Raw genomic sequence first — 22,653 nt, forward strand, 5'->3', positions numbered from 1 at the left:
TGCTCCGTGCGCTTCTCAGTTCTTTGATGATTTCCTGAATGAGGAGTCCCCTCCTGCCCTGGCAGTTGTGTGATCCACGAAGGACTTTGCACACTTCCCGTGGAGCAAAGGCCTTGGAATCTTCCACCATAGGAGGGGCCGGATGGGGCGGGGACGCAGCGTGGGTGGGCAGGGCTCGGGCTGCCGGGCCGGAAGGGGGGAGCCGATGGCTGGACCTCAGGAGAAGAGCTGCTCCTGGAGGGGGAAGGGCAGATGGGGGGAAGCCGAGTGGGTGGGCAGGGGGAGGTGCGGTCTTAAGTAGACAGGGGCACTGTGGGGTGGGGAGGGGGGTCCAGGGAGGACTCAGGCCGGGCTCAGGGGAGCAGGAGCTGGTCCGGGAGACGAGGTGGCCTGGGCCAGCCTGGAAGGACCGAGCGGCCTGGCCTACAGTGGGGAAGGGTCCTTGTGGGTGGAGAAAAAGGGACAACTGGAGGCTCCCCAGGCCGGGGCCGCAGAGGGCCCCTGGGCGAGCTAAGGGCTGGGGGGAAGGTGGGGGGCACGGGGGGGCCGGCCCATGGGTAGTGAGGGCAGGACGCTGGCTGGGCAGGTCGCGAGCAAAGCCTTCGTGCCCTTCCCCAGAGCAGCTTCCTGCTGTCTGACGATAAGAGCTTGTACGAGAGAGTCCTCCCAAGCCTTTCCGAGCAGCAGCTGGACGGCGACGGGTCCTCCCAGGCCGACATCCAGAGCCAGAAGGGGTCTGCAAAGCCGGGCAGCAGAGAGCTGGGGGAGGGCCTGCCTGTGGGTGAGCGCCCCCGCCCCGGCACCCCCCACCCCCCACCTACCCTCCCCACCCCCCCAACCACCCGCCCCCACATGCCCCCTTACATACCTCCACCCCTCAACCCCGCACCCTGCCTCCCGCCCCCCCCGCGCACCCTCCACACACCCCCACACCCCCACACCCCCACCCCATTCCCCGAGGTGCAATCAGTGCCCCGGACAGTGCTCAGGAGCAGGGGAGGCCGCTCCCCGGGGGCCAGTGTCCAGCCAGGATGGTGGCCCCAGCCCCGGCGGTGTGGGGAGGTGCCAGGCGTGCGCTGTCCCAAGATTTTCGAGTGGTGGTCGGTGAGGAAGTCCGCTTGCGGGCAGCCAGCGGGCCACAGGGGGTCATCCTCCGCCAGGCGGCCGCACTTCCAAGCACCCCCCAGCGTGGGTCCCTACCTTGGGGTGGGTCCGTGAGCCCCAGGCCTCGGCATGGCCTCGGGCTGTGCGCTGGGCAGGCTCTGCATGGGCGCCTCCTGGAGAAATGTGGCCACACTTCCTTGCACGCGTGTGTGTGCCCCATGGGCCTTCCCTGTGCACGCAGCATCTGTCTCGGACGCAGGTGTTTGACCCCTTCGCTAGCCACGGATGCTGCAGACCCTGCCTCCAAGTCCTGGCTGGTCTGGTTCCTGTCTTTGTGACATCTTGTGCTTAAACTTTTAATTTTGATATTTGCAAATGTATGAGTCTTACATTTGAGGTTTAGGGTCCTTGTGCTGTTTTAGCACATTTTTTTCCTATCCCAAAGGGTCATGAAGACATTTTCCTGTTTCCTTCTTTCAGCGTTACTGCTTTGGCTTCCGTGGTCAGGCGTGTGACCCACGGTGGCCTCGTGTTGTGTCTGGTGTGGGGTACGGGTTGAGGCTCCTTGTTCCCCACACGGACACCCTGTTGTCCCTGCAACAAGAACCGAAAAGATGTTCCTCTGTCCCAGGTGGGCTGGCTGGGGGCCTGTTTCCGGTCTCTGTTCTCACCAATTTGTCATTCTCTTTCCTCCTGCCAGCTTCTCCTGCGGCCAGGTGTGCAGGCAACCTTCTCTTGGTCAGTTCTGCCTGGGACGTTTGAGGCCCTTTGTATTCTCACATTAATTTTAGAATCAGTTTTCAGTCTGGCCCGAGCTCGGTTGGCATTGGGGTTGGTTTACCCCGAGAGGACCCAGGAAATCCTGTCCGCGGCCCTCGCCCGGCCCCATGCGTGGGGCTGTCCTAAGCAGGGCCTTTGGATGCAGCCACTCAGCATGGCATGGCCGTCTTGGCCAGGCGGGTCTGGATCCTGTGACTGGAGTCCTTATGGCACCCGGGGCGAAGGTCAGACAGGAGAGCCACGGACGGGGCAGCCAGAAGCAGACATCAGCAGACGCCCAGGCAGGAGGATCACTGAGGGCACGGCTGGGGCAGCAGGCCCTGGGCCCGGGTGGCTGGCACAGCCTCAAAGCCGCGAGCGGGCGCACCCCCGTGCTGAAGCAGCCGGGTGCGTGGGAGCCTGAGCAGCGGCGTGTTGCACAAGGGGCCAGCATGGGAGAACCGATGTCTTAGCACCGTTGTCTTTCACTCCATGCGCACGATATGTCCTCCCGTCTGGTTGGTCTCCTTTCATGTTTTCAGCTGTGTTTTATAGTTTACAATTCTGGTTTCCTAGCTGCCAGAATGCAGCACACCAGAGACGGATTGGCTTTTAATAAAAGGAGATTTATTTCGTTAGTTCTTCAGAGGAAAGGCAGCTAACTTTTAACTGAGGTTCTTTCTTACGTGGAAAGGCACAGGATGGTCTCTGCTGGCCTTCTCTCCAGGTCTCTGGGTTCCAACAACTTTCCCCGGGGTGATTCCTTTCTGCATCTCCAAAGGCCTGGGCTCTGAACTGCGAGTGCTGAGATGAGGTAGGCTGAGCTGCTTGGGCTGTGCTACGTTGCGCTCGCTCATTTACGCACCAGCCAGTTAAGTCAAACATCATTCCTTGCAGCAGGCACGCCTCCTAGCTGACTGCAGATGTAATCAGCAACAGATGAGGTTCACGTACCATTGGCTCATGTCCACAGCAACAGAACTAGGCACCTTCACCTGGCCAAGTAGACACCTGAATCTAACTGCCACAACTGTTTACCATGTAGAGGTCTTATACGTTTTTGGTTTTGTTTTTCTTATACATTTTTGATAAGATTTCTCCTAAGTATTTTATGCCTTATGTTACTATTGGAAATGAAGTTGATTTTTCATGTCATTTTCTGCATTTTGATACTTGAATATAAAACATACAGTTGAGTTTTTGTATTTTAACCTTTTATCCTGTAACTTAACGAAATATTCTGGTCAATTCTTACAATTTTCTACAATCATCGTTTGTGGAGAGTAACAGTTTTACTTCTTCCTTTCCAATCTTGATGCCTTTTAAATTCTTTTTCTTGCCTTGTTGCACTGGCTGTGACCGTCAACATGATGTTAAATGGAACTTGTGAGAATTGCCCCTCTTACCTTGACTAATATTACATTAAGTATGATGCTAGCTGTAGGTTTTTTATTTTTGTATATACCATTTATCAGATTGAGGACATTCCCTTCTATTCTTAATTTGATGAGAGTTTTTTTTTATTAATTAAAAAAAGAATTAACAAAACAATTAGAAATCATTCCAATCTACATGTACAATCAGTAATTCTTAATAACATCACATGGTTGCATATTCATCATTTCTTAGTACATTTGCATCGATTTAGAAAAAGAAATAAAAAGACAACAGAATAAGAATTAAAACAATAATAGAAAGAAAAAAACAAAAAACCTATACCTCACATGCAGCTTCATTCAGTGTTTTAACATAATTGCATTACAATTGGGTAGTATTGTGCTGTCCATTTCTGAGTTTTTATATACAGTCCCGTTGTACAGTCTGTATCCCTTCAGCTCCAATTACCCGTTCTTTTTTTTTTTTTTTTAGTTAATGGAAAATAAGAAATTAACCCAACATTTAGAGATCATACCATTCTACATATGCAATCAGTAATTCTTAACATCATCACATAGATGCATGATCATCATTTCTTAGTACATTTGCATTGGTTTAGAAGAACTAGCAACATAACCGAAAAAGATATAGAATGTTAATATAGAGAAAAAAAATAAAAGTAATAATAGTAAAATCAAAACAAAACAAAACAAAACAAAAACCTATAGCTCAGATGCAGCTTCATTCAGTGTTTTAACATGATTACTTTACAATTAGGTATTATTGTGCTGTCCATTTTTGAGTTTTTGTATCTAGTCCTGTTACACCGTCTGTATCCCTTCAACTCCAATAGGCCATTATCTTACCCTGTTTCTACCTCCTGCTGGACTCTGATATCAAGGACATATTCCAAATTTATTCTCGAATGTCTGTTCACATCAGTGGGACCATACAGTATTTGTCCTTTAGTTTTTGGCTAGACTCACTCCGCATAATGTTCTCTAGGTCCATCCATGTTATTACATGCTTCATAAGTTTATCCTGTCTTAAAGCTGCATAGTATTCCATCGTATGTATATACCACAGTTTGTTTAGCCACTCTTCTGTTGATGGAGATTTCGGCTGTTTCCATCTCTTTGCAATTGTAAATAATGCTGCTATAAACATTGGTGTGCAAATGTCCGTTTGTGTCTTTGCCCGTAAGTCCTTTGAGTATATTCCCAGCAATGGTATTGCTGGGTCGTATGGCAATTCTATATTCAGCTTTTTGAGGAACCGCCAAACTGCCTTCCACAGTGGTTGCACCATTTGACATTCCCACCAACAGTGGATAAGTGTGCCTCTTTCTCCGCATCCTCTCCAGCACTTGTCATTTTCTGTTTGGTTGATAATGGCCATTCTGGTGGGTGTGAGATGATATCTCATTGTGGTTTTGATTTGCATTTCTCTAATGGCCAGGAACATTGAGCATCTCTTCATGTGCCTTTTGGCCATTTGTATTTCCTCTTCTGATAGGTGTCTGTTCAAGTCTTTTTCCCATTTTGTAATTGGGTTGGCTGTCTTTTTGTTGTTGAGATGAACAATCTCTTTATAAATTCTGGATACTAGACCTTTATCTGATATATCATTTCTAAATATTGTCTCCCATTGTGTAGGCTGTCTTTCTACTTTCTTGATGAAGTTGTTTGATGCACAGAAGTGTTTAATTTTGAGGAGCTCCCATTTATTTATTTCCTTCTTCAGTGTTCTTGCTTTAGGTTTCAGGTCCATAAAACCGCCTCCAGTTGTAAGATCCATAAGATATCTCCCAACATTTTCCTCTATCTGTTTTATGGTCTTAGACCTAATGTTTAGATCTTTGATCCATTTTGAGTTAACTTTTGTATAGGGTGTGAGAGATGGGTCTTCTTTCATTCTTTTGCGTATGGATATCCAGTTCTCTAGGCACCATTTATTGAAGAGACTGCTCTGTTCCAGGTGAGTTGGCTTGACTGCCTTATCAAAGATCAAATGTCCATAGATGAGAGGGTCTATATCTGAGCACTCTATTCGATTCCATTGGTCGATATATCTATCTTTATGCCAATACCAAGCTGTTTTGACCACTGTGGCTTCATAATATGCCTTAAAGTCAGGCAGCACGAGACCTCCAGCTTCGTTTTTTTTCCTCAAGATGTTTTTAGCAATTCGGGGCACCCTGCCCTTCTAGATAAATTTGCTTATTGGTTTTTCTATTTCTGAAAAATAAGTTGTTGGGATTTCGATTGGTATTGCATTGAATCTGTAAATCAATTTAGGTAGGATTGACATCTTAACTATATTTAGTCTTCCAATCCATGAACACGGTATGCCCTTCCATCTATTTAGGTCTTCTGTGATTTCTTTTAGCAGTTTTTTTGTAGTTTTCTTTATATAGGTTTTTTGTCTCTTTAGTTAAATTTATTCCTAGGTATTTTATTCTTTTAGTTGCAATTGTAAATGGGATTCGTTTCTTGATTTCCCGCTCTGCTTGTTCATTGCTAGTGTATAGAAATGCTACAGATTTTTGAATGTTAATCTTGTAACCTGCTACTTTGCTGTACTCATTTATTAGCTCTAGTAGTTTTGTTGTGGATTTTTCCGGGTTTTCGACGTATAGTATCATATCGTCTGCAAACAGTGATAGTTTTACTTCTTCCTTTCCAATTTTGATGCCTTGTATTTCTTTTTCTTGTCTAATTGCTCTGGCTAGAACCTCCAACACAATGTTGAATAATAGTGGTGATAGTGGACATCCTTGTCTTGTTCCTGATCTTAGGGGGAAAGTTTTCAATTTTTCCCCATTGAGGATGATATTAGCTGTGGGTGTTTCATATATTCCCTCTATCATTTTAAGGAAGTTCCCTTGTATTCCTATCCTTTGAAGTGTTTTCAACAGGAAAGGATGTTGAATCTTGTCAAATGCCTTCTCTGCATCAATTGAGATGATCATGTGATTTTTCTGCTTTGATTTGTTGATATGGTGTATTACATTAATTGATTTTCTTATGTTGAACCATCCTTGCATAGTAGGGATGAATCCTACTTGGTCATGATGTATAATTCTTTTAATGTGTTGTTGGATACGATTTGCTAGAATTTTATTGAGGATTTTTGCATCTATATTCATTAGAGAGATTGGTCTGTAGTTTTCTTTTTTTGCAATATCTTTGCCTGGTTTTGGTATGAGGGTGATGTTGGCTTCATAGAATGAATTAGGTAGTTTTCCCTCCGCTTCGATTTTTTTGAAGAGTTTGAGGAGAGTTGGTACTAATTCTTTCTGGAATGTTTGATAGAATTCAGATGTGAAGCCGTCTGGTCCTGGACTTTTCTTTTTAGGAAGCTTTTGAATGACTAATTCAAAAATTAGTCTAATTCTTTACTTGTGATTGGTTTGTTGAGGTCATCTATGTCTTCTTGAGTCAAAGTTGGTTGTTCATGTCTTTCTAGGAACCCGTCCATTTCATCTAAATTGTTGTATTTATTAGCGTAAAGTTGTTCATAGTATCCTGTTATTACCTGCTTTATTTCTGTGAGGTCAGTAGTTATGTCTCCTCTTCCATTTCTGATCTTATTTATTTGCATCCTCTCTCTTCTTCTTTTTGTCAATCTTGCTAAGGGCCCATCAATCTTATTGATTTTCTCATAGAACCAACTTCTGGTCTTATTGATTTTCTCTACTGTTTTCATATTTTCAATTTCATTTATTTCTGCTCTGATCTTTGTTATTTCTTTCCTTTTGCTTGCTTTGGGATTAGTTTGCTGTTCTTTCTCCAGTTCTTCCAAGTGAACAGTTAATTCCTGCATTTTTGCCTTTTCTTCTTTTCTGATATAGGCATTTAGGGCAATAAATTTCCCTCTTAGCAGTGCCTTTGCTGCATCCCATAAGTTTTGATATGTTGTGTTTTCATTTTCATTTGCCTCGAGGTATTTACTAATTTCTCTTGCAATTTCTTCTTTGACCCACTCGTTGTTTAAGAGTGTGCTGTTGAGCCTCCAAGTATTTGTGAATTTTCTGGCATTCCGCCTATTATTGATTTCCAACTTCATTCCTTTATGATCCGAGAAAGTGTTGTGTATGATTTCAATCTTTTTAAATTTGTTAAGACTTGCTTTGTGACCCAGCATATGGTCTATCTTTGAGAATGATCTATGAGCACTTGAGAAAAAGGTGTATCCTGCTGTTGTGGGATTTAATGTCCTATAAATGTCTGTTAAGTCTAGGTCCTTTATAGTAATATTCAGATTCTCTATTTCTTTATTGATCCTCTGTCTAGATGTTCTGTCCATTGATGAGAGTGGGGAATTGAAGTCTCCAACTATTATGGTGTTTGTGTCTATTTCCCTTTTCAGTGTTTGCAGTGTATTCCTCACGTATTTTGGGGCATTCTGGTTCGGTGCGTAAATATTTATGATTGTTATGTCTTCTTGTTTAATTGTTCCTTTTATTAGTATATAGTGTCCTTCTTTGTCTCTTTTAACTGTTTTACACTTGAAGTCTAACTTGTTGGATATTAGTATAGCCACTCCTGCTATTTTCTGGTTGTTATTTGCATGAGATATCTTTTCCCAACCTTTCACTTTCAACCTATGTTTATCTTTGGGTCTAAGATGTGTTTCCTGTAGACAGCATATAGAAGGATCCTGTTTTTTAATCCATTCTGCCATTCTATGTCTTTTGATTGGGGAATTCAGTCCATTAACATTTAGTGTTATTACTGTTTGGATAATATTTTCCTCTAACATTTTGCCTTTTGTATTATATATATCATATCTGACTTTCCTTATTTCTACACTCTTCTCCATACCTCTCTCTTCTGTCTTTTCGGTTCTGACTCTAGTGCTCCCTTTAGTATTTCTTGCAGAGCTGGTCTCTTGGTCACAAATTCTCTCAGTGACTTTTTGTCTGAGAATGTTTTAATTTCTCCCTCATTTTTGAAGGACAATTTTGCTGGATATAGGAGTCTTGGTTGGCAGTTTTTCTCTTTTAGTAATTTAAATATATCATCCCACTGTCTTCTAGCTTCCATGGTTTCTGCTGAGAAATCTACACATAGTCTTATTGCGTTTCCCTTGTATGTGATGGATTGTTTTTCTCTTGCTGCTTTCAAGATCCTCTCTTTCCCTTTGACCTCTGACATTCTAACTAGTAAGTGTCTTGGAGAACACCTATTTGGGTCTAATCTCTTTGGGGTGCGCTGCACTTCTTGGATCTGTAATTTTAGGTCTTTCATAAGAGTTGGGAAATTTTCAGTGAAAATTTCTTCCATTAGTTTTTCTCCTCCTTTTCCGTTCTCTTCTCCTTCTGGGACACCCACAACATGTATATTTGTACGGTTCATATTGTCCTTGAGTTCCCTGATACCCTGTTCAAATTTTTCCATTCTTTTCCCGATAGTTTCTGTTTGTTTTTGGAATTCAGATGTTCCATCCTCCAAATCACTAATTCTATCTTCTGTCTCTTTGAATCTATCATTGTAGGTATCCATTGTTTTTTCTATCTTTTCTACTTTGTCCTTCACTTCCATAAGTTCTGTGATTTGTTTTTTCAGTTTTTCTATTTCTTCTTTATGTTCAGCCCATGTCTTCTTCATGTCCTCCCTCAGTTTATCGATTTTGTTTTTGAAGAGGTTTTCCATTTCTGTTCGTATATTCAGCATTAGTTGTCTCAGCTCCTGTATCTCATTTGAACTATTGGTTTGTTCCTTTGTCTGGGCCATATTTTCAGTTATTTGAGCATGATCCGTTATCTTCTGTTGGCATCTGCGCATTTAGACAGATTTCCCTGGGTATTGGATCCAAAAGTTTGGAAGATTTTTCTGTGAAATCTCTGGGTTCTGTTTTTCTTATCCTGCCCAGTAGGTGGCGCTCGTGGCACACATTTGTCTGCGGGTCCCACCAGTAAAAGGTGCTGTGGGACCTTTAACTTTGGAAAACTCTCGCCGTCCGGGAGGTTCGCTAGCCGAAGCGGCTTGAGCCGGCCCGGGGTCCGAACGCAGGGAGGGTTGCTAGCCGCCGCAGCCCGGGAAAAAGCCCGTCCGAATTTCCTAGTCGGCCCGGGGCGACAAGCGTGGAGGGAGGGTGCCAGCGGCAGCGGCCCGGCCGGGAGAGTGCACGTTCCCGGGGAGTCACGGGTTTGGAAGGGGCCTCCCCCACCCGTCACCGTTCTCCGCGGCCTGGGGATTTCCGATCCAATTCTCTCAGTTGGTCCGGGGGGCTGCGCGTGGTGTGGGCGCCAGCCGCCGCGGTTTCATGGGACCGCCTCTCCAATTCTCCCAGCTGGCCCGGGAAGTGGGAAGGGAGTGACTCCGGCCGCTTGCTGCCCCGCCCGGTGAAGCCCGCGCGCCTTGGCGATCTCACCCGAGCAGCTTCTCTCAGCCAGCCAGCCGTTCCAGGATGGGGTACGCTGTCTTTTTTATCTCTGTTGTGGCTTTGGGCGCTTTCTGTATCATTTCTACTCCCCTAGTAGCTGTCCTGGGGAAGAAACTAAGATCTGTGCGTCTTACTAAGCCGCCATCTTCTCCGGAAGTCCCTGGAGAGTTTTTTTAATCATGAATATGTTGGATTTTGTCAATTCTTTTTAAACCACTATTGAAATGATCATATGTTTTTTTTTTTAATCTGTCAATGTGATGAATCTCATTGAATGGTTTGCAAATGTCAACGCAACCACACTTTCCTGGAATAAACCCAACTTAGTCCTAATGTACCAACCATTCAACATATTTCTGAATTTGACTTGCTAATATTCTGTTAAATATTTTTGTCTCTATACTCATGAGGATTATGGGGCTGTCATTTCTTTCTTGATAATTAGGCTTTGGTATCAGAGTTATGTTGGACTCAAAAAGCAAATTGTAAAGTGTTTCCTCGGCACCTCCTTCCCACATTTTCTAAAAAAGTTTGTGTCAAATTAATGTTATTTCTTTCTTAAAAGTTTGACAGCATTCACCAGTGAAACCATCTGGAGTTGGATTTTTTTGGTCTGTGTGTGGGGAAAGGTTTTGATAAATAAATTCAACTTCTTTAAAAGATGTAGGACAATTCAGAGGCGCAAGGGTAGTGCAGTGGTAGAATTCTTACCTGCCATGCCGGAGACCCGGGTTCAGTTCCTGGGCTGTGCAATTCACACACACTCCCCCCACCCAAGAAAGAAAAATTCCAACAAATGGTGCTGCAATAAAGTGATGGGCACAGGGGAAAAGAAGGAAATGTGACCCCCACCATACAACACAAAAGATAGGACAAAAAAGATAGGACAATTCAGATTTTTCTATTTATCTAAATTGTTAAATTTCCTGGCCAAAAGCTCATAAAATTCCTTTATTGCCCTCTTAAAACCTGTAGGTTTTGTATGAAATTCCCTTTTCATTTCTCAATTGGCCATTGTGTTCTCTTTTCTTTTCTTGATCCATGTAGCTGTGGACTTTCCAGTTTCATCATCTTTTCAAAGAAACAACTATTGGCTTTGTTGATTTTTTTATTGTTTTTCTGTTTCTTTGAATTTTGCTACCCCTCTTATTTCCTTCCTTTTACTTACTTTGGAGTTGCTTTGCTCTTAAGGTTAAAAAGCTGGAAAATTGGGTAACTTTCTAAAATTAGGTCACTGTCTTATTTTAAAAGACAAGCACTTTAAAGCTATAGATTTTCCTTAAGCCCTGTTTAGGCTGAATCTCACAAATTTTAAGTTATTTTTCATTATCATTCACTTTGAAATATTTTTAATTACCCTTGTGGTTTCTTAATTGAATCATGGGTTATTTAGAAATGTGTTGTTTAATTTCCAAATATTGGAAATTTGCCCAGTGCCTTATTGTTACTGGTTTCTTATTCAACATCATTGTGGTCAGAAGGCATACGCTATATAATTTCATCCTTTTTCAATGTATTGAGACTTGTTTTTATGGCCTAGGCTTATTGTAGTCCACACGTCCTGGGCGCCTGAAGGCAATGTGCCTTCTGCAGTGCCAGGCAGAGTTAGAGATAAGTTGTGGTTGAGGAAGTTATTCGCAGCTTCTGTGTCTTCATGATTTTTTTCCTGTCTAGTTGTTTTATCTGCCTCAAAGAGATGGACATAAAATATCTGAACTGCGATTGTGGATTTGTCTATTTTTCCCTTTTATTCTGTCCCTTTTAAAGTTGTTACTAAGCATATATAATTTCTAATTATTATATTTTCCTGATTAATTGCCCCTTTTATCATTATTAAATGCCCCTCATTACCTCTTTTAATACTCTTTGTCTTAGTATCTAGTTTATCTGATGTTAATCTAACCACGCCAAAGTTCTTATGCTTACTATTTTCTTGGCATATCTTTTACCATCCAATTATTTTTAACTTCTGTGTATATTTCTTTTTAAAATGCCTCTCTGATTTTGAATTGTATCCTGGACAATGTGAGTGATATATTACAGACATTCTGGATTATATTCCCTAAAGATTATTTTTGTTCCAGCAGGCCATTCATGTGGCTGAATTCAAACTCCAAATTCTGTCTTCCTTGCGGCAGGAGCAGCTGTAATTTCTGTTCGGTTCTTTCAGCTTGAGCGAGGCCGCTTGGAGTGCGGCTGGTGGGTGCAGAACTCGGCAGCCAGGCCAGGCGTGTGAGCACGTTTTAGAACTCACTCTGTGGCTCTCTCCTTGCCAGGACTTGCCCCTTACTCTCCAGCTAGCTCAGTTACCATCTGAACTCTGTCTCAGTCCTTCAAGCCGGCAAGACCGTGGGCTTTCTTCTTAAGTGGCATTGAGTGTGACCTTCCATCAGGCTAAAATCCTTAAAAATGGGAGATTGGCTGTTTAAATTAACTGGCGGTTAAAACAAACACCATGCAACAGGTTGGCTTAACAACAGGAATGTACTGGCTCATGGTTTCAGAGGCGAGAAGGCTTGTTTCCTCCTGGGCTCAGTGTCTTCGGGATGGCCATCCTTCTTTGGGGCTCCTTGACTTCTCCGTCACATGGCCATGCACGTGGCGGCACCTTCTCCCTTTTCCTCCTGATTCCATTGACTTCCAGTTTCTGGCTCTGCCTGGGTCTTCTCTCTGTGTCCAATTCCCTTTGTTTACGTAGACTTCAGTCACATTGGATCAAGGTCCACTGTGCTGGTTGGAAAGGATTATGCACCCTAGAAAAGCCATGCTTTAATCCTAATCCCTTCTTGCGGAGGCAGTCTTTCATTTAATCCCTATGCAGCACTGAAGGCTGGAGACGTGATTAAATTATCTCCAGGGAGATGTGACTCGCCCAATTGTGGGTATTAACCTTGGATTAGAGGGAGATGTGACTCCACCATTCCAGGTGGGTCTTGATTAGTTTACTAGAATCCATTAAAAGAGGAAGCATTTTGGAGAAAGCTGGAGAATGACGGGAGAGCAGCACAGCAGAGCCACGAGAACCATGAGAGCCCACACAGCCAGAGACCTTTGGGAATGAAGAAGGAAAATGCCCCCAGGGGAGATTCATGAAATTATAAGCCTGGAGAGGAAGCTAGCAGACGCCCTGTTCGCCATGTGCCTGCCTTTGCAGTTGAGAGAGAAGCCCTGAACTTTATTGGCCTTTCTTTAGTGAAGGTAGCCTTTTGTTGGTGACTTCATTTGGACATTTTATAGACTTGCTTTATTTGAGACATTTTCATGACCTTAGAACTATAAATTTGCAACTTAATAAATTCCCCTTTTTAAAAGCTGTTCCATTTCTGGTACATCACATTTCAGCAGCTAGCAAACTAGAACACCCACCCTCATTCGTTCTGGGCACCTTAACTAATGACATCTTCAAAGGTCCTATTTACAAATGGGTTCACACCCACAGGACCAGGGGTGTGGACGCAAACATATCTTTTGTGGAGGATGTGAGTCAATCCCCTACACTCTCTTTTTCCGAGTGTAGACCCTCCTCTGGGTTTGCTTTTGACTTCTCTCATGCCATCGAGAAGCCCCCACTCACAGTGTTTTAGGGAGTCTTGAGTGTCCCAGGCTGCTGTGACAGATGCCATCAATGTGTTGGCTTGAACCAGAGGAATGTATTACTTGTGGTTTTTGGGGCTGGAAGGATGGGCCTCCTGGGTCAGCAGTGTTCTAGCTGGCCAGCAATCCTTGGGTCCCTTGGCTTTCCCATTACATGGCAGTAAGTCCTCTCCTTTCTCTTCTGGCTTCTGTTGATTTCTGGCTTCAGGCTTCTCCCTGTGGCTTTGGGTTAGAGTCTGAACATGCCTCTTGTGGAGGTCATAATTCAGTCCCCAACTGTTGTCATCTGTGTGGGCTGTTTTGATTGAAGCTTCTTTTTAATTATAGGAAACTATATGTCCCAAGGAATAAATTAGATGGGGCAACAGGAGACAAGTTTGAATTGCTTTATGAGATTTACCCGAGAATCCTGATTTTTCAAAGATGCTGCACCAGGCATCTTTGCTCATGAATGACTATGTGACACATTGTGTGGATGTTGCATCTATACTTGAAAAGAATATGTATTTTTCAGTTGTCGAGCACAGTGTTCTAAATATGTCCATTAGTTCAGGCTTTTTAATTACTAATCTTCTAAATCCTTTTGTCTCCTTTATATATCAATGACTGAGGGACATTCATTAAAATTTGCTAAAATGTGGGTTGTCAGTTTCTCCTTATTGTTGTGTCAGTTTTGCTGCCTGTATTTTGAAGCTATGATGTTTGTTGTGCATCAATTGTTTTGGCATCCCGGTGACTTTATCTTTTGTAATTCTTTTTGCCTTAATATCCGACATTAATGTTCCAGCTTTCTGGTAAATCTTTGCCTTGTATATATATTTTTCATCATTTTCTTTTAGATCTTTCTGTGTCATATTTTAGATGTGTCCCTTTTAAAGAGCCTGCAGTTAGATTTTGTCTAATTAGTCTGACAATATTTGACTTTTTTGGAGCATTTATTTGTGTAGATTTATATTGATTATTGATATAGTTAGATCCGTTCTTACTACCTTATTTTGTGCTTTATATTGGTCCTGCTTTTTTTTGTTTCCTTTTAAAATTTTATTTTCTGGTATTTTATCCTCTCTCCTTCTTTTCTTCTCTACCAGTTAGAAAATCCCCTGATCTCTGGGCGTGGCATTAAGCAGGGAACTGTGCCCTGCTATCACCGTGCCCCAGCATCCTTACCAGAGACAGAGTCCCCCAGGCTGGCGAGACGATGAGTCAGCTGCAAACTTCCAGAGTGAACCTGGAATGCAGGGATACATGGAGCCGGCTGCCTCTGTGTTTCCCTCCTATTCCAGGAAAACGTCTCTCAAAAATGAAATATCATTTTTGCAGTTATAACAGAGAAAGTGAAGAGAGCAGACACCAGTAAGCAAGATAAATCATGTTGTTGTGTGTGAGGCAGGAGAGAATGGACGGTCTCTGTCTCCTGCACCCAGCCGGGTGGTCAGTGGCCTTGCTCATTGACTCGGCGCTGCCCCAGCGCTCACGGAGGTTCCCCCACCTGGCCCCATTCCTGAGTTTAGTCTTGGGGCATCCCCTCCCCACCCCCTGGAGGGTCGTAGGATATGCCTCCGCAGCAGCCCAGCTTGCCACACGTCCTGAGGCCTCTCAGCTGCAGCATGGGGCATGTTGGAGACAAGTGACACCCGGGGCTCTGCCCGAGGGCATCTTGTAGGAGATCGTGGTATGCGTGGGGCCATGAAGGGCCACAAAACGGAGACAGTGGGGGAGCAGCGGGCATGTGTTCCTTCCCCCTTGGCTGGGGGGCGTGGGGCAGGGATCTCTGCCATGAGAGTTTAAAACCATGAGCTGGTCCTCGTGGTTTTGTAGCCTGAATTCTTGCTACCCATGTAATCCGAAAACTCAAGCAGAGAATTTAATTGAAAGTAATCCCAGGTTGGAAATGTTTCTGGTAACTGACCAAAGCAAACGCATACCTGCTCCAAGGAAATGTAGCTTCAACTCAGAACTCAAAGAACCAAGAAACGCGCACTCGCAGTCAACAATCAGCATCTTTGTAAAAATACCAGCAGTTGAATCCAGCACCACACCAAGAGCAGAACACATCAGCAAGTGGGGGAGGTCCCCGGGATGCATGCCTGGTTCAGCCTTCAGAAATCACTCCAGGAGAGCAGTGTCACCACGATGGCAAGTGAGACACTCTAGGGCTCTGTTCCCCCACAGAATCCTTACACAGTCTGCAAACACTGTCTCTCCCCAAGCCCCCAAAACAGTTAAAGGGCTGCCGTAGCAGGAAGCGCGACATCAAGAGATGGTAGAAGGTCTTGAGGCTCCAGCTCTGGCCCCTCTCCCCTGCCCTCTGGGCTGGCGTGGCGCCTGCAGTGTGGGTTCGGGTCTCTGGCCCCTTTCTGGAGGGTGCATAGTAACTCTAGGCCACACTGGGGTGCATGTACGTCTGTCCATTCTGCCTGGCAGCAGCCTGAAGGCCTGAACCAGGACATTTGTCTCTGGGTCACCCTCCCAGAACTCAGCCTTGATGCAGAAGCAGATTGCAGGCAACTAAATCAGTATAATAAACAATGAAATTGCACTGGTCCTCTGTAAGACGGAGCGGAGCTCCCAGGACAAGGAGGAAAGACTGTTTCTTTGGCAGAAAGGGGGCATTCAAGGTCCGGGAAACGGGATTCCTAAGGTTGTGGGCACATGCCTAGGACAGATGTGTGCTCAGAAAAGACTGGAGCGAACCCTATGCTTTCGCCTTGGGGCATTCCTCAGGTTCATTGTCAGGATGACATGATGGTTAAGTTCATTTGTCTATGTGCCATGCTCTGGAGTCATTTGGTCAAGGAAGCACTGGACTGATTGTTACTGTGAGGACATTTTGTGGACTTAAATCATCAGTAAGTTGACTGCATCTGTCGCTGATTGCATGTACAGTCTGCATCTATAATCTGATTAGATTCAAAGGCACTAATGATTCAATTTCCTATAATAAAGATACCACTGATAGGCCACAGCATGAGCTGGCAGTTGGGACGAGCCAACATTGTGGGATATGATTACACAATGCTCTAAGAGGCAAGGCTCAGGGTAAGAGTGCTTTTGATACCTTAACAGAGTTTTGTGGAGTTAAAAGATATAATGATGTTGGCTAATTATTCCTAAATCTGCTGGACACAGTTGTAAAATAAAGGGGTAAGCTGAAGGCTTCACACTCTCATGAAAGAAGTGAAAGTTTCCATGTGTTCCCTGAAAGAAAATCTTATCTCCTGTAGCCGCAGACTTGAGATTTCCAAAAACCACAGCCAGAGTCGCGTTGTGTAAGCAACTGAGTGACAGTTAAACTCAATTTCCAGCCTTGAGGGTGTCTGCTGTTAAAGGGAGGGCACACACTGGAAAGGAGTGGGATCCTGAAAATTGGAATGGGACCTATGGGATGGTAATGATGGCAGTGGGGACACGGGAATCCTAGATTCTGCTGCCTCTGCCAGACAGACCTGATGTCTGTCCTGATGGAGCTGCTGCCCGACCGCCAGTCTTCCACGGGAGTCTGCCGCCCAGCTTGCACCAGAAGAGATGCTGTGCCTCATAGACCTGTAACCACTCCCCTGGGGAAACAGCTCTCACTCCTCTGTCTGGAGCCACTACAGCCCTTTCCTGGAAAATCCTTGAAGGATAGTGGTGAGGGGAAGTCTTCCAGTGGGAAGAACTTTCAGCAATACACTCAAAGTTCATTTTGCTTGGAAGGAGAAATGGCCAGAGGTGTGTATGTATACTGATCGATGGACTGTCAGCCAATGGTTTGGCTGGATGGTCAGGGGCTTGAAAGAAACCTGATTGGAAAATTGGTCACAAAGAGCTCTAGAGGAGAGATATGTGGATAGACCTTTCTGAGTAGGCAAAAAAACATGAAGATGTTTGTGTCCCATGTGAATGCTCATCAGAAGTGTCTTCAGCAGAGGAAAGGTTTAATAATCAGTTGGATAATATGACCCGTTCTGTGGGTACCAGCATCTCCTACCATTGCCCAATGGGCTCATGAACAAGGCAGGCATGGTGGTTATGCATGGGCTTAGCAACATGGACTCCCAGTTACTCAGGCTGACCTGGCTGCAGCCACTGCTGTGTGCCCAATCTGCCAGCAGCTGAGACCCACACTCAGTCCCCAATATGGCACCATTCCCTGAGGTGATTAGCCTGCTACCTGGTGGCAGGTTGATTACATTGGACCACTTCCATCATGGAAGGGGCAGCAATTTGTTCTGACTGGAATAGAAACATACTCCAGTATGGGTTTGCCTTCCCTGCATGTAATTCTTCTGCCAAAACTGCCACCCATGAATTTACAGAATACCTTATCCACCATCATGGTATTCCACACAACTTTGGCTCTGATCGAGAACCCTCTCCACAGCAAATGAAGTGCGGGAATGGGCACATGCTCATGGAATTCTCTGGTCTTACCGTGTTCCCCACCATCCTGAGCAGTTGGATTGATAGAACAGTGGAATAACCTTTTGCAGACTCAATTATAGTGCAAACTGGGTGGCAATACCTTGCAGGTCTGGGGCAGTGTTCTCCAAGAACCCCTACGTGCTTTAAATCAGCACCCATTCTATGCAGATGTAACTCAATCAAAAGTGGTTGTTAAATTGGATTAGGTGGGTGGGTCTTGATTAGTTTACTGGAATCCTATAAAAGAGATCAACAAGAGAGAAAGCCAGGAGATTCTGAGAGAGCAGAGAATGACATAGCCACGAGAAGCAGAGAGTCCACCAGCCAGCAACTTTGGAGATGACGAAGGAAACGCCTCCCGGGGAGCTTCATGAAGCAGGAAGCCAGGAGAGAAAGCTAGCAGGTGATGCTGTGTTTGCCACAGGCCTTTCCACTTGAGAGAGAAACCCTGAACTTTATCAGCCTTCTTGAACCAAGGTATATTTCCCTGGATGCCTTAGATTGGACATTTCTATAGACTTGCTTTAATTGGGACATTTCCACAGTCTATAAACTATTAACTTGCAACTTATTAAACTCAGCTTTTAAAAATGGCAATCTTGCATCTTTCAGATACTGATATTACCATATATAAAAAAATAAAATGTTTACTACATTAAAAAATAAGTGGGGTTCAAAATGATTGTGAAGAAACAAGATCAAGTAGACTTGAAAATGAACTAAATATAACTTTGGAAGTAAAAATACCATGACTTAACGAAATTTCAATCAGTGGGTCAACTGCAGATTAGACACTGTTGAAGAGAGAATTAGTAAGTAGAAGATAGACTCAGAGAAATTATTTGAATGCAGATGGACAGGATTGGAAACATGAAAGAAATGATAAGAGCTATTAAGAAGAGGGTGAGAAGATCTAATATTGTCTCTTGGAATCAGGAAAAGGCAATATTTGAAGAGATACTTATTAATAATTTTTAATATGTTAAAACACACCTAAATTCAGATCTAGGAAGTGAGCACATATCTAAACTATGATTGATGATGCAGCCCAAGAATGCAGTGTAATACATGGGGCAGAAAAAATTGGACACATAATTAAAAAAAACTTTCCTACTTATTAAAAAGCCTGATTTATCACAACATGTGAGCTTACCTCTACAAAGCCAGCAAGGGACACTTTCTCTGACAAGGGCATTTACCTGAGTACATCAGACCCACTAAAGATAAACTGCTTGTTTATTAACTCAAATCAGTAGATTTGAGACTTTTATCTCTGCAAGAATCCCTTTGTCATAAGCACAGTTCCCTTCCACATTCAAGAGGAAATTCTACACACAATGTGGACATCAAGAGGGAATCATAAGTGGCATCTTAGAATTCTGCCACCACTGAAGCTGAGTCAACAGCAATTCCAAGTGGACTGAAGGAGTGGTACAAGGAAGAACACAAAGGTCAAGGGTCACTCCCAGGTTTTTGCCTAATCAGGAGAAAGGGTGCTGATGCCATTATTGAGATGGGATGTCTAAAGGAGGAAGCTGGAGGAGAGGAGAAATTAAATGTTCTGTTTTGGACTGGTTAAATTTACAATGCCAGTTAGACATCCAATGGGGATACTGAACAGACTCATCACCATCAACTCAGAAGAGTTAAGTGTGAGAGAGGTAAATTTGAGTGTCTTTCTGTGTACACCACATCTAAAACTAAGTGACTAGAATTAATGAGAGCTTACCATGTTCCCAGCAAAAGGACACACACAACTCGGACACGGAGAGAGCACCCCATCCACGCAGAGTGGACCAGGGTGGATCCCAGGGTCTTCCAGGGCTCACAGTATCCAGGGGGCCAGGAGACTGGGCCCCAGTGGTCACTATGGCAATTCTGAGAAGCAAAGGCTGCAAACCAACCCCACTCCTGCCCTGCCCAGGTGGAGTGGCTAGTACAAGTTGGAGCAGCCCAGAACTAGGGCCTGCAGCCTTTTACAGCCCAGACCCCAAGAAATAATGCCTGCTCTCCTGTCAGGTGATTAATTCTGCCATTGCAGAGCCATGCCATCCAGACATGGTGTCCAGGGCTCTGTGTTGGGGTAGACTCCAGCAAGCCCAGGGTGGCCTGGCCTGATCCACAGAGGAGCCACAGTCTAGCCAGCTGTGGACGACCCACCAGTCCAGACCCAGGAGAAGCTAGAGGGGGATGGGGAAAGGACAGGGACCTGTTCACAGGCGGAGTCAACAGAAAGACCTTCTGAGACATGCAAGGAGATGGAACCTGTTTCCCCGAGCGCCCCCCATAAACTGCCTGATGGGGTTCTCCAGGGCAAGAGCCCACAGAGGGGAAGATGACCAAGTTGTGCCAGTGGCAAGATGGAGATAAACCAAGTAGCTGTGATAAAGTAGCTCATTGGGGAAGGAGTCCTTGGAAGTTGGTGGTGTCTTAAATTTTTCAGGACTCACCTGTCTTCCCTCCCTGCCCCCAGGTGATAGTTCACTGGGAAACGGGGCCATGGTGTTGGGCTTCCCCGCTCTGCACCCCAGGCATGGGATCCCTGTTCTGGAAGCCGAGGTGGTCCCTGGCTGCGTCCCAAGCTGTCCCTCTGTCTCCTGCACCCCCTCTGCTCTCCCTGACCTTCTCGTCTGCACACGCTGCCGGTGTCTGGCCACTGCCCCGCAGGCCTGGCTGCCGCCTCGCCGGCCTCATGGTCATCAGTCGGGGCCTCGGTTCCTCAGGCGCCACGCGCTGCATCAGGGTCATGGCCCCTCGCAGAGCTCTCCTGGCACACGCCCCTACCCCGGCCTCCGGGATGCAGCCCCCACCCATCCCCAGACCTCAGGGTCCTGCGGCTCCTGCTGCCCCCCCTCCCCGCCTCACCCGCTTGTCCCAGTGCTGGGGGCCTTGCCCCACTCCCCACCCTGGCCCCTCCAAGCCTCGCCCAGCACCCCCCCTCGCACCCCAGGTCTCTGGGGCGCCTGAGCAGCCTGGGGCTGGGCTGGGTGCCGGCCACAGAGCAGGGGGTCCTGGGCTGCTCTTCTGCACGGCACTGGGGCGGGACAGACGAGGGGTCCCACCCCCAAGGCCCTGAGCGCTGATGGGGGGCCACGCCGCCTGGACCAGCCACTGGGCTCAGGCCAAGCCTGGTCACTCCTCACCACAGCTCGGCCGCCATGTTTCCAGAGGAGGAGAGGGTTGCAGGGAACTTGAGGGGCTTCCCTGAGCTGCCCCTAGGAGGAACCCGGCTCCATTTCTTCTCCTGAAAGCGCTTCAAAATAACAGGGAGGGGGGAGGAGGGGACAGGATGGGGGTGGGAGGGCAGGGCTTTTCCAGAGCCCTCTCTGGGAATGCTGTCTGCCGAGGATGTGCTCCCTAGCAGGGGTCCCCTGAGCCCCCCACGGGTCCCTCTGCTCACTCTGTTCAGGAAGGACAGTTTCCTGGGAACTGGGCGGGGGGGGGGGCAGTCCTCCATGGAGCCCAGGCTGACCGTCTGGACGCCCCCGTCTTTTCCAGAGCCAGAGAGAACGACCCTGACCCCCATCACGGAGATGCCCCCCAGCGAGGAGCAGATGGAGATCAGGCTGGGGGAGGTCAGCGTGCAGTGCCCTCCTGCCACAGGGGGCCCCCCGAGCCCCACCCCAGGACCTGCTGCAGGGAGGGGGGTAGGGGGGGCAGGGTTGGGGAGCAAACGTGCACAGCCGGGGTTGGGGAGAGCATGCAACCGTGGGGGAGCGCACATACGTGGGGGAGGGCCGAGTCCCAGGCTGTGGGCCACATGGCCGCCACCTCCCGGGCAGGGCTGCTGCTCAGTGTCCTCTCACGGTGATCGGTCCAGTGGCGGCCAGGGAGGCATCAATAAGAGCTGAGAAGCTTGCCCGACTTCAGGGGCGTCTCTTCCTGGGCAGGTCACAGAGGGTGACATTGGCCCCTTCAGCTCGGTCAAGGTGCCCATCATCTTCATGCCGGTCACCCCTGGGGAGGCCCAGGCCAACTTCAAAGTCACGTTTAAGAATCAGCAGTGCCCGGCGGTGAGTGTCCCCAGCGCTGTGGCCTGTGTCCCCCTGCTGGGGAGCAGGGCGCTCCCACGGCCCGATGACCCTCTGGTCTGGGGCTCGGGGGCTGTGGCCATCTCTCCCCCTCGTGAAGGTGCCTTTCCTGGGAACAGACCAGCCCTGTCCGTCCGCTCGGGCCCCCCTTAGGTCCGGCTGGCGGGAAGAGTCCTGTGGCACTGCTGTCCTCTGCTGGCATGGCCTCGGGCTCAGTCCTCCAAAAGTACAGCGAAGAACGGCGTGTCTCTGAAGCAGCCAGGTGTCATGTGTCGGTCCTAACTGCTGCTGTCTGGCTCCAGTGGGAGAAATGGCACCACACACATAATAACTGATACACTTCAGTCCTTCCATCCCGGCTGTTTGTTGGTTTTGTCACACCAGTTGTTTCTTGTTTCTGTGACACACTGCACTTGTTTTCATTGGTTGAATCAAGTTTGCTATTTCTTCCATTTCCTCCTTTGTTATTCGGAAGTTCAGCTTTTCCACTGCGCCTACGGGTCTCTCCCCTCTCCCAGTCCCCAGAATCAGACACAACTTCCCATTCCCAACGGGTAAGAGGAAAATCCTCCAAGATGCTGGGCTTCCCAGAAAGACTCTTGCCACCAACACGGCCTTTCCAAAATAAATGAGATGTCTGCACGTGTCGTGCCCCCCTCGGCCCCCGGCTCCGGGAGTCACTCATCCGCGTGTGCCAGGGTGCCCTGTGGCACCCCAGTCTGCCCTGGGCCCCTCCTGGGTTCCGAGTGGATGGTGCAGGGGTGGCAGGGGGCAGGTGAAGCCACCACTCCCCAGCTGCGGGGGTCAGCAGGGCTCAGCCTGGACCTGGGCCCGGCAGATGGGTCACCGGGAAGGGGCCGTGCTGCCGCCTTGGGACTTCGCTGTCTCACCACCTCACCTCCTCTGCCCTGCACCCCTCCTGCGCTGCCCCCGCTGGCACTGCCCCTGATCTGCCCTCCGGGTCTCAGGGTCTTCCTGATCCTCGCCTCCCCTT

At 46.7% G+C, this 22,653-nt stretch overlaps 1 protein-coding gene across 8 annotated transcripts in view; it reads left to right on the forward strand.

Moving 5' to 3' along the window:
* The window catches only part of LOC143677424 (cilia- and flagella-associated protein 74-like), a 126,910-nt gene that overhangs the window by 72,006 nt on the left and 32,251 nt on the right, over window positions 1-22,653 (forward strand). For all 8 annotated transcript variants that reach the window (XR_013172603.1, XM_077153363.1, XM_077153365.1 and 5 more), the window contains 3 exons: window positions 619-781; window positions 21,127-21,203; window positions 21,519-21,641. Coding sequence is in view for 7 of the 8 variants with exons in the window: in XM_077153363.1 (XP_077009478.1) it covers window positions 619-781; window positions 21,127-21,203; window positions 21,519-21,641 (363 nt within the window). In the remaining variant the exon portion in view is untranslated. The remainder of the gene's footprint in view (window positions 1-618; window positions 782-21,126; window positions 21,204-21,518; window positions 21,642-22,653) is intronic.

The sequence above is a fragment of the Tamandua tetradactyla genome, chromosome 3 (genome assembly GCF_023851605.1).
Source record: "Tamandua tetradactyla isolate mTamTet1 chromosome 3, mTamTet1.pri, whole genome shotgun sequence".
Lineage (NCBI taxonomy): Eukaryota > Metazoa > Chordata > Mammalia > Pilosa > Myrmecophagidae > Tamandua > Tamandua tetradactyla.